Source organism: Cydia amplana, chromosome 17 (genome assembly GCF_948474715.1).
Source record: "Cydia amplana chromosome 17, ilCydAmpl1.1, whole genome shotgun sequence".
NCBI lineage: Eukaryota > Metazoa > Arthropoda > Insecta > Lepidoptera > Tortricidae > Cydia > Cydia amplana.
In genome coordinates, this window is record NC_086085.1 from 2,407,576 (window position 1) to 2,420,466 (window position 12,891).

The following is a 12,891-nucleotide window of genomic DNA, read 5'->3' on the forward strand; positions in this document are numbered from 1 at the left end:
GTTCCTACTAATGTTTCAACTACTAAGATTGTGTTTTGGGGAAACCTGACATTATTTGCACATGGTTATTGGTATATCTTTTATTAGTGCATGGTCATATACAGGGTGTCCCCAGACTATGTCACATGAAGGAAAAGTACCTTAAATAACGTAGATAAGAATATGACGGTGACTGAAAATAATGTCTGCATACTTTTTCGAATGCTGGACCTACCTGTGCCTAACGCACTCTGTGTGCCCCGACCCTAATCACCAGCGGCGGCCATTTTTTCAACATGGCGGCCAGTCCTACCGGCGTCGGATCAAGTGTTGCGGGTGTTTTTATATCGGCTTTGTTTATTTACGTTTAAATTAGTGTAATTCCGTATTTAGCAGTTTTCTTTTGTGTAATATGGTTTTGTTCTAACATTCTGTGATTAATGATGTGAAAAATTTATAGTGAAAATGTGATATTGTGTTGTTTTTGATCGGCAAAAGAACCCGAAACTGCGGTGGTACGTAATACTTTCTTGTTATTTACTTGTAAAATCGTAATGAAAGCGATAATTGCAAACTGTGACTATTCTAATTAAAGATTATTAGTTACTTGTTCTTATTAGAACTATATTTCCGTACTTGAGTCTCTTTAACCATTCAAAAATACATCATGAATCAACGAAACATTTCGATCCGTCCTGCGTATTTCTTGCGTGACGTGTCATAAAATGAAATGATGTTTATTTAAGGATTTTTAATATACACTTATATGGTATTTGGTACTAAATAAAAGAAGAACTAATCTACTTTTTTTTACGATACTAAAAAATAGGTGTTATCGCTTTAGTTTTTTTTTTAAATACATCTCTGCTTGAAGGTTTCGACTTTTTTAGTGTGTCAAGTTTACGCATTTTTTATAATTATTTTTATTTTAATTACCCATACATTAAGCAACGGAATCAGATTCCTTGTTTTATTAACTATTCTGTGTAAAAAAATCATAGCAAATGGTTCATTAGACGCCAATTAATTAATTTTTCAATAAAACACTGCATCGCGCGGACATTGGCTTAAAAACGCGAAGCAATTTACGCTACAATTTTTGAAATCCAAAAGCAACTGAGTGGATAAGGTTAAAATTCGCCTGGATAGTAAATGGATTTTTCAATAGTTATGGCATTTTAATTTTGGGCTCTAGGTTAGGAGTAATCATTGCTTTTGTTAGTAAGTTCATGGCTTTATTACTAGTATTCAGTGGCTCTGTGTTAATCGTGCGTATAAATTTATTATAATCTTATATCTTATACCTTAAACCAGAAGGGTTGCAAGCGCGTTGCCGGCCTTTAAGATGGGAGTACGCTCTTTTCTTGAAGGTTTGAAGGTCGTATCAGTCCGGAAATACCGCAGGCGACAGTTCATTCCACAGTTTGGCTGTGCGAGGCAGGAAGTTTCTGGAGAAACGCACAGTTGAGGACTGCCAACCATCTAAGTGGTGAAGATGGTAATGTTGTCGCTTAGCACCCCTGCATACAAATATGCAGGGCCGGATTAAGCATGTCGGGGCCCCTAGGCAGTGCAATGCTCGGGGCCCCCTTACAGTCAAATCTACATACATAATGTTCAGTTGTTCAGTACAAGGATGTAAGTTTGCGATTTTAATTTCAACCTTCAGGTGTCAGTTGAGCCGATCCGAACATGCCGAGCGATGTCTTTTTCGCTCTTATTGCGTGGACATAAAGCTTTTTTCTATCAGTTTTTGTCGATTCCTTTTTGCGTCAAGTGTGGGGAGAGCCCTTTTTTTCTCAATTGGTAGTTAAATATTTTGTCAGGCTGAACAGCGGTCAGCGATTGTCCGACCATAAGACCATACGCCGAGCCACATGATTAAAATTAACCTAATAATATAGACTTTCCATGCTTAAATGACACTTCATTCACCAGTCAACCTAGCATGAAGGTACAGAGTTAACCTGAAAAGCAGCAAAAAACGCGAGAGCAGCGAGCGCGAAATTTTTTGTGAAATAATTGTGAAAGCTTGTTAAAAAGGCCGGGGCGGGCCTTAAAATCCGAAGTTTCCCAGTGAGGCGTGCTTTCATGCGAGGTCAAAGCCGTGTTCCAGGATAAGCTCAGCTAGAGCACAGACGCCAACCAATGTCCATTGTATTAAAAAACAATTCACTCTTTTCGTTTGGGCAGTCGTGTAAAAAGCGAGGCCGCAGGCCGAGCTTGGCGCAGCGAGGCCAAAGGCTAAGCTGAAGAAGAGGAAATTTGGAAGACAAACCAAAAATTGAGGTAAAAAGTGAGGCTGAAGGTCGAGCTCAGCAATCTCCACATTACTGACTTTCCATTGATGAGGTTTTAGGCCCTCGAGAGCTTGAAATTCGAGCTCGACATTACAGACTTTAAAAGCTATAAAATAACATAATTTAGGTTCATAATCATCTAATGTTTCTGTGTCTGAGAAACTGATATTGGACATTAGGTATGAGTAGGTACCATAATTTTTTTTTTATGAATTTTGGCTATTTGGAACAAATATTTTTTATGAGCGCGGGGCCGCCGGGGCCCCCTAGCCGAGGCGGGGCCCATAGGCAGTTGCCTACTCTGCCTTAGGGTTAATCCGGCCCTGCAAATATGTATAATATGTACATGTAATCAATACACAGAGGTAATAGAATAGAGTGTCGAATTTTAACAGTTAACCTAGGTACCTACTAGTTTATTTTTAGTGGTCCGCACAAAACTATGTTCACGGAGCACCAATTAAGTTCCCATACAAATTGCAGTCGGGTTGAATTCCGTCTGTATAGGCCCTTATGTAATGGGCTCAATTCGGTCTTGCAAATCAGTTAAATGCGTTTTTCTCGGAGGCCGTTAAATTAAACGTAGATATTAGGTATCTAAAATTACCTACCTACCTAAAATTAGGAACAGTTATAGCAACTACTGTCACTGAATAAGTCAAAACCGTTCTTTCAATGCTTTCGGTTCACTCATAACAACCGTTACTAGGTACACCTAAAGAACATCGAATGAAAAAACTTCAACGGTGGGACTGGCACACAGTTTTTTTCCACTTTACTGCAAGCTTTTTTGCCTTGTTATTTTGTTTCGAGAGCTGCATTTTTTTTACCACAAATCATTGGTCATATTTGATTTTGTTGTTATTTTTGTCACTATAATAACGACGGTTCATACCTAGAAAGATTATATAGGTTTAAAACACCTCGGATGCATATTCAACGTCAGACACATTTTTGCAAATCGGAATCCGGAAGCCGGTCGTCCATCGAGCCACTATTCAGATGCTAATTCCTTTTGTATTTGTTATGCACGGTGCGGACTGGCGGGAGCACTAGGTTCTGCTAAAGTTACTAATACTAAACTGTAACAACTGTAACCAAATAAGTACCTACTAGTGCTTGCGGCTTCGTCTTTTTTATGATTTAGGAGCCAAAAGAGCAGACGGATTACCTAATGGTAAGCGATTACTGCCGTCCATGGACACCCCGCTGCAGAGCGAGGCCACATTTCTCGTCTATTATTCGGTTTGAATATTCCCTTCCTCCTTTGTCACTGGGCTGGAGTTCCAAAATGCAGTCTCTATATCCAGATGTTTTCTAAATAAGTAAGTGAGTACATACATGCCTAATGATCTGTAGTTTCGCCGTTAAGTGCATAATAATAAGTATCTTACGGATTCTCAAAGCTGGAAACTACGCAAAATGAGATTGCGCTTACCCGGCTTACCTATTCGTTTTGTGGAACTTGCAGTTATTTTCCCCAAGATTCGAATTCGAAAAACCTATGTACCTATAGGTAGGGGAAACCCGGGCAATATGCATAATGTGGGTAAGAAGAATATCCGATTTTTCTAAAAAACTTTGACACTTGCTACCATGATTTGGCATGTGGTCGGCGACGCCATGACAGTTTGACCAAAACAATGTAAGCGCTCGTTTGTTGTGAGGAGAAAAAAAAAAAGAATTTGTACTGTTTCGTTACGATTTTCGCAAAGGTTTGTGCATCAACTTTTTTACAGTGTATGTAGTGTATAATTATAAGTTTTATTTGTTCAATGGCATATTTATTTAAATATAATTTGTGATATGTACTAGTTTTTTTCATAATCTACAAATAACATTTTAATTTTGTTTATCGATCTAATATTGGTATTATGGGCAAAACGATTATGGGTAAGACGGATAATTAATACAGACGGTTTTATTACAGATGTTTTTTTTTTATGGTTTTAAATTACAAAAGAAAGCGTGGGGGGCATCGTGGTCAGAAAAATCTTTAGAGCGAGCGGTAAAATCAGTAAAAGAAGAAAGAAAATTTATAAATTCTGCCGCGAAAACGTTTGGGATTCCATTTATTACCTTGCAACGTTACTTAAAATGAGGAAGTATCTCGAATGCCAAAATTGGGTGTATGAAAATTGCACATCATAAGCAGTTGTAGGTGCTTGACTTTTGTGCCTAATGCCAAGGCTGACTGTGTTGTTTTTGAGTTATCCTTTTTGCCCTAGTGGCATATCCGTTTTGCCCGACCCCTAGGGGCAAAAAGGATAATAGACACTTTTTGATTTTAGTGGTTTTAATAGAAGAAATTGGTAAAGTTTTTATTTTTTTAATAGCTGTTTCCAAAGTTTATGAAACAGCGTACAAATTAAAAGTAAAAAGAATAATATTTATTACATACTTTTATTTTATTTTGTCACTTTCCCTTAACATATGCGTTTTGCCCGGGCCTCCCCTACTTATAACTTCCTTGTCTTATGATAATTATTTACTTATCGGCGTTGTGCATGCTTCGGCGTGTAATTTATTTTTACTTACTTTTGGCTTTATTTAATAAAATATTTGAATATTTATAATAAAAAGCCGGTTTATAAGACTTGATACAAAAATCTAAAATATGAAAAATTGAAAATGCTCGGTTCCGGCGCGGCCCATATTACTTAATAAGTAGGTACCATTTAAGTATGTAGGTACTTATTTCATACAAAAAAATCTGAACGGTTCTCACTTCTCAATTTCTCACTCAAGTGTAGCCGTTATGCATTATTATTAAGTTTAAAGCATTTCTAAGCACTTTGCTACACTTGGAGCTGTGATTAAACAAAACTTATCTTATCAGAACTTGAGATAAGAATTGCACACACGGCAAAGCAACATACTTGTAGGATTATCAGACCCTTTGCGAGCAGCAAATACTGTATCATACTTATATCAAAAGTTATTGAAAAATATATTTTCTGTCTAAAACGGGTTAAATTACGTCATTTCAAATTGGGGGGGTGGGCATCGGATGATGGTAGCATGACGTAGGAGGAAACGGGGTCATTCGAAGCATGTTTTTTGGATGATTTTAGGGGGGGGGGGGGGGGGGTCAAAAATCGTCAAAAATAGATGACGTAATTTATGAACAGCCCCAAAGCAGAAACGTACATATTATGAATTCTCACTGTTTATTTATACGACAGGTAAAAAAACTTTAAAGTTATCCTTAACATTCTTAGAAGATACCAATTCAAGGCCCAACCATAGATTCATAACCTATAAATAATCTATTGCTTATATTTACGTTTTATTTCTAGTAGGGTAGTAACCTAACACTCGGATTTACGATCTGTATTATGAATCGTCAGATTTTTACGAGTGGCGTTACGAGCTGTCGAAGATAAAGTGTAATGCAGTATCAAGGATATTCGGGTGTTATTTCTAACGTTTTTGAAGGGAATATTATCTGCTCTACAAAATTTACTTACCTAAGTAGATAAATGGTGCATCACATTGTCCGTAACTAAACTTTAATGCTTTGTAGCTGCTAAACTTTTGAATTGTAACTTATTTGTGTCAAACAAACTCAAACTAGGTACCTAGGTACATTGCTTAACTGTGTCAAACAAACTCAAACTACCTACATTTGTAACTGCAACTTTGGCGAATTCAACGCTATCTGAAACGTTAACTGTATAAACTTTGCAATAAACAGTTACGAGTAACTAGCTTTTTGAATCGCGATGGAACAAGAGGAGAACGTAGTGTTTATTATACATAATTTCTTATTAGATATACTTAAGTACATAGGTATACACTGGTGAGTTTGGGGTGAAAGGGTCACCTTAGGGGGGCTTAGGACATCTAGACGTCCAATATCACTAACGAAAGGAACATTCATCTTTTTAGAGGTCGAATTTTCTCTAGTAGGTTACGCATACTTGGCAACAAGCCTTGATTAGTTGGCAATAAATCACTGATATTTTCCTTGTTATTTATTTCTCATTACCTATTACGACACGCCAATCTTCCTTTTTCACGGAGATGACGGCCAATCAAGTGCTAATAAAGCCATTGGTTGTCGCACGTTCATCAGGCCCTTTGTGCCACTGACCCAATGAATGGGAATTAGGACGGCCCGCGGACTCGTGGCATGAATATTTATATGGTTCCAGCGGTTTGTTTTGTGTCGAGACAATTGGGAATAAGTTTTTTGACAAAAATAATAACTTTGATACAAGTTTTTATCACATAAACTACCTATAATACTCATTGAGTCTTGTATGTCAATTTCCTTGATAAAATTAGTAAGATCACAACAGTAATACTGCAACATTACGAGTAGCTACAGTTGCCATCGTCCGAACTAGTAGCATTGTACCAACGAGATGATGCCGCATTATACCTACAGTACCTATAGGAAAACTTCAGAATTTTAAATTTAGCAAACAATGAAAGCATGTCTAAACCTTAATATGTAGATACAGGCATTATTAGATATTATGATATGTACTTTTTTTTTCCCTTTTTGAAAAAATCCCACAAGAATCCTTCTGATTGGAAACTTGCATTAAATTCTCGTGTTAGTTTCCAGAAACTTGCGAGAATGTTCCTGCATTTTGAGAATGGTCTGCAACTTGCACATTGCTAATCTAAACGTTACCTTTAGATTAGAAGTGTTAACTTCAGAAGTGCAACGTTCCTCGCGGCGTCGCGGTCGCACGCGAGCTGCCTACTAATAATATAACTCGCGTGATATGACTCACGTTTTCACATATATTGAACTCTGATAATCGCAGTCATGTGTAATTTGTCTTATATTTTTCTATAACAACAATTTACAACAATTATGTGTAAAAAGACTTGATGATAGGTTCACAATTCACAAATACGGGTCGCGGACGCGGAACGTATACGAGTAAGTACACAAGTAGTACTTAGCAGAGAGAGGTGACACCCTGCATAGAAATTGGTTTGCAGCGGTTTGGAAATATATAGCTATTAGTAAAGGGTAGGTATAGGTAAAATCTTAACTGCCATCAGAAAGGTATACTATTTATGATGTTCCTATGATAAAGTTTGTAAATATAAAATAATTACAAACCCCGAAAAATCTGCCCAAAATCACGTACTAAAAATCATCAACTTCCAGGTTTTTCCAAGTTTTCCGACATTTCGTCTATAAACAAATGTAATTTTTATAAATTAAAATACTGCGTAAATTTATGTAATAATTCAGAAAATTTATTAGTTTTACTATTGAAATAATATACAGTATACAGGAACAAATAGAATTTGTTTAACCCTTAATCTGTGAGCTGTCTAATGCTTCGTAGACATTTGGCGACACTATGCATTTAAGGGCTAAATTAAAATGATTATATCTATGGTAACCTAGGTGTGTTACGATGGCCATCAGTTATTAGCTTGCAAAGTTAATAGCTTTGCGGACTGTACATATTTGGCTATTTTGACCATCACCATCCATTTGTTACCGGCTGTACAGACAGCATTTATTTAGAAATCAGCTTCAAAATTGAAAACTGAAATAAATGTTAGATACTAAAGCAAGTGACTTAAAAACGCATATAGGCATTATCCGTGGAATACAGACCCTGAAAGGGCACAGCAATTTATAATCTAGCTAGGCCGTAAGCGGCCGTACAGGATTGTTAAATAATTATTTTAATTAAATTTGGTTTTGTGTCCCGAATTGGTTATCTTAATTGGTTACCGACGTTATCGTATTATACATATTTGAGTTATCTATCTTATCGACGCTTAGATTCAGGATTAAGGGATGCAGATAAACTTTTTCCTTTTATAGGTAACTAGCGACCCGCCCGGCTTCGCACGGGTAAACAAATTATACATAAACCTTCCTCTTTCACTCTATCTATTAAAAAAAAGCGGATCATAATCCGTTGCGTAGTTTTAAAGATCTAAGTATACATAGGGACAGTTTTATACTATGATGAGTGGTGATCGTGCTAGTTTAAATCAGCAACGTACGTGTTTCTGTGCAGGTGTGTGCCTGCGATGGGATGGCGGCGGGCTGCGCGCGCGCCGCGGTCGCGCTGCTGCTGCCGCTGGCGCTCGCCGACGTTATTTTCCGGGTGCCTGAAGTTATGGTAAGGACCTGCCGGGCTAGCACATGATTGGCGCGAGAGTATCTTATATAGTACCCGTCCCTCTTTTATTAACACAGTTAATAGAAAAAGACGGGTAGTCTATCTCGCCGCGAGATACTGTCGCGCCAATCATGTGCTAGGGGTGCTGGAATACATACGCATCTCTGCTGTAACGCTTGAGAAAAACTATCGTTTCATAAGGATCACAAAGTCATATTAGCAGGGCTCGAACTTTTACTGCCAATGTAAAAATGACGTCGTTTTGCACACAGGATGACGTGATAAATAAAATTAGTTTTGCGTAAGTTTAAAATTTTACAACGACTTTTTTATACAGTAGTAAAAATAAATACTGGGTAAAAATATAATTGTGAAAATACAACAACAAAACAAACACTACTGCTCATTTCAAGTGGCGATATCGTAGGTATTAAAGAGGTAATTGTTTACGAAAATACTAATTGGAAACACTTGTGTGGTTTGACGTCATCGGCACTAAAGGTTCTCGAAGGACTGCATTACCACGACTACCACGAGTTTGACACTGACTTATTATCACAATGCATCTCCGTCGTATTTAAATTAGTGCAAGCGAGATACACGGCGCTTGAGATGTCGCAGTTGGTAGCGTTTAAGGTCGCGTAAAACATCATGGGGAGCGTTCAAGTATTACGTAACGCAATTTTTGGACATTTTTGACCCCCCCCCCCCTCACCCCCATGTAACGCGCCGTAACGTTTTTCTGTACTCCCCTCCCCCTAGTAAAACGTTACGTTTTTACGCTAAATTTTTTTACCTAAAAGCCACAATTATGTGGCGTAAAGTACTGAAGGGTTAAAAAACAATGTTACGTAACGCGTAGTTCAAACCCCCCCTCCCACCCCTGTAACGCATCGTAACGTTTTACAAGACCCCCCCCCCCCCAAATTCGTTACGTTACTTGAACGCTCCCATGGTGAGGATACTGGTCATATTTTACCACATTTACATAAAGCGAATATATCCAGGTCCGACACGCAGCTAACACAAAAGCAGTAGGCACGGGGCGAACGAACGCGAGCCGCAACGACTCGGACGCCGAGGCCTACGAGGGCCTACTGGAGGTCCGCTATGAGGAGTACTTCGTGGAACACGAGATATCAACAGCCGACGCTAGGAAGGCCGCCGTGGCGATGGACTTGGATAAAAGTGAGTCTTTATATTTACCTATACGAATTCAACTTTGTTTTTGGGCCATCCCACACTAGCGTCTCCCGAGCGTCAGCGTCTAGTCAACTCTATGGCTCCAGCTCGGCCCAACGTTGGTGCAGCTACGCAGCGGCGCCATTTTCTCTCTTGCTCAAAAGACGCTAGTGTGGGGTGGCTCTTAATCTGTCACTTTCACTTTATATATTTGTAAGAAAGGGATAAAACATAAATTAACTACTTGAGACTTGTAAAGTTTCATGGATAAGGGGGTTTTCTCCTGTGTGGATAAACAACAACGTTTCTAGGTGTAGGTATGTTCGCGAATCGCCAATTGGGGACCAAGGCCTCACGAAAACTCCAAGCCAGGAGAGACTTTGACGAATACCGCCCCAGTTAACGCATGACGCAATTACTTGGTCACTAATTGAAGATGTCGGCGCCGAATCAGACTAATGAGCCGGATTAAACCGGACCCGAGGAGTGGGCGCATACTCATTATGTCGGGCCGCGTCAACTGGGCTGTTCATTGAAGGTTTCTGCAAATTAAGGCGGTTATTTTTATCACACTGATGCGCCTTCTGATAGGGGGTGCTCCCGGTACCGGTTTTCCCGGAAATTCCCGGTTCTCGCTATACAAAGTCAGTACGGGGAGCATTCCGTACTTCCTGATGTGGCGCCAGTGTGATAAACGCTTAAAAGGGCGCCAACCGTCTAGTGGCGCCCTCATTAGGGGGATTGTGTTTTCTAATAAACCAATCAATTTCGGTATAATCCAGAATATTAAAGTTGTAGTCTTACATTCCCACACTTTTGGTCTTTGTCATAGTTTCGAAAATACCTACTCAAAATTTTCTCTTAAATGCCTCATGTTTATTGGTGCCGTTATGTACCTACTTGATAATTTTGCACCAATAAGGAGCCCCTATGCTGCCCCCTACATCTCATGCACGTTCCCAGGGCCGTCTTAAACTACGCTGGGGCCCCTGGGAACATAAGAATTTGGGGCCCTTTTGGAAAGTAAAGAAAGCTGATTAAAGTAACATTTTTCAACTATGATCTATTTATTATGGGTAATCAAATATACTGTTACTGTCTGCCCTTGGGGGCCCCCTGGGGATGGGGGCCCTGGGCACGAGCCCCGTGTGCCCTTATGGTAAAAACGGTACTGCACGTTCCACAATTAAAGTCCATAATGTGGCCTTGGGCTTTAAGCAATTTCATTATTTTATTACACAAAGGACTTTTTTTCAGCGAAAAAACGCCGTGACTTACTCCTTTCTGACTTTCTGAACGCGTTGAGGATTTAATTAAAGTACTACGTAGTCACGTACGATTACACGCAGATTTACGCGCGGATAATGTACTAATGATGCTCATGATGTGTGTATAATTGTGTATGTGTGTATAATTGTGTATGTGTGATAATATGTGACGTTATCTATGAAAAGGGACCTTATTGTCGATGGCGCTAACGCCATTATTAACGATGTACAATGCCGCGCGACGCTGTGCGGCGTAAGCGCCATCGACAATAAGGTCCCTTTTCATAGATAATGCCCCATATTGTTGTAATGTTATGGTAAGGTCAGCATCAATATAATCACACAGAATTATGTCTAAAGTGTCTTTCACACTTAATAGATTTAATAATAAACTAGTGACCCGCCCCGGCTTCGCACGGGTTAACAAATTATACACTTAAACCTTCCTCAAGAATAACTCTATTGATAGGTGAAAGCCACATGAAAATCCGTTTAGTAGTTTTTTAGTTTATCACGAACATACCTACAAACACACAAACAAACAGACGCGGCGGGAGACTTTGTTTTATAAAGTGTATTAATTGATTGATAAATTTTGTAGGACAATTTTACACAGACCGCCCTACTTAGTCCCGCTAGCAAGCTCAATAAGGCTAAAGGGACCCACTGATTACCAGTCCGCCGGACGATATCGGCCTGTCAGTTAGAACAAAAAATTGACAGTTCGATATCGTCCGGCGGACTGGTAATCAGTGGGCCTCTTAAGTGTGTTGTGGGTGCTACACCAATACAACAGTAACAGGCCCGGGCCTTGTGGGCCTAGACGGAAATCTGGCCCTGCGCCTAGGTTAGGTAGTCGCTCTAAAAAGCATTAGATCCTTTTGTATTTGCCCTGTAAAACAATGAATATCGCCTTAATAAAGGGCGGTCGGTTCAAAATTCAAACCCATCTATTCTAACCACAGACATACAATTCCCATGATTCTAACATGTCATCTGTTTGGCTGTGTCACCGTGTCACTGTCACGTGCCATGACAGGCTGCAATTAGCTTCGTTAGCGACTAATTCGCGCCATGATTGAGCTATGTCACTATAGACTCCTACATTTTAGACTGCGCATTAAATATTCAAAATATCAAAGAGTTTATTTGTTCAAAATAGGTATTACAGGATGTTAGATTAATATTTCAGTATTTCGTGCATTATTTAAAAAAAATTATTGGCATGCAAGTTCAAAAATAATACACACTTTAATAATAATGGCACAGACAAACAATATTATAACAGTGAGTTAGTAGGTATACTTGGTCAACCAGATCTTGACAGTAGAAAAAAGCGGCAAATTTGAAAAATGTAGGCGCGAAGGGATATCGTCCCATAGAAAATTTGAATTTCGCGCCTTTTTTTACTGACAAGATCTGGTTGACCAAGTATAATAGTCACTGAGTTATTTCGAGCATGCCACGATAGCCCAAATTAATTCCTGGGTCTCATTTTAAAATTATACTATACGTATTACATTTACGCGCGTAAGGGTAGAAAAATATAATAAATCCCGCTACGCTCTCAATTTATATTGTAAAAGGGATTTGTTATTCTGCGCGAGTGGTTTTATTATTTATTTCTTAATTTAATCTTTATGGCACAAAAGAAAAACCTATCGTTCAAAAGACTTAATGCCATAAAGCTCTATCAGTCAACCTTAAGGAAAGCATGTTATTAGCGGTGTTACCTGCTACTAACAAAATATAAAAACACAAATTAAAATTAAATTTTTATTTAATTTTTTAATATACTCCATCTAGTCAGTGTTTAAGTAGTCTGTGTATCACTTTACACCAAAAAGGTGGGTCTTCTATAAGACTCGTAATGAACATACTACCTTTTGGCTCTGCTTCGAGCTCAGTGTATTATTAGGGGAAATAAAATGCACTTGCAGTTAATAAGCGGCTATGATATGTATGAGATAATGATTGTGTCCGGCGGTCACCTTCAAGTTGACAAATAAGTTGGTTTTGCTTTGTTTTACTGCAAAGTAAATATTAATA

General features: G+C 38.7%; 1 protein-coding gene across 1 annotated transcript in view; it reads left to right on the top strand.

The window, feature by feature from the left end:
• The window catches only part of LOC134655734 (uncharacterized), a 40,616-nt gene that overhangs the window by 21,053 nt on the left and 6,672 nt on the right, over window positions 1-12,891 (top strand). The window contains exons 2-3 of the mRNA XM_063511198.1: window positions 8,288-8,392; window positions 9,400-9,580. Coding sequence (XP_063367268.1) covers window positions 8,306-8,392; window positions 9,400-9,580 — 268 coding nt within the window. The 5' untranslated portion in view covers window positions 8,288-8,305. The remainder of the gene's footprint in view (window positions 1-8,287; window positions 8,393-9,399; window positions 9,581-12,891) is intronic.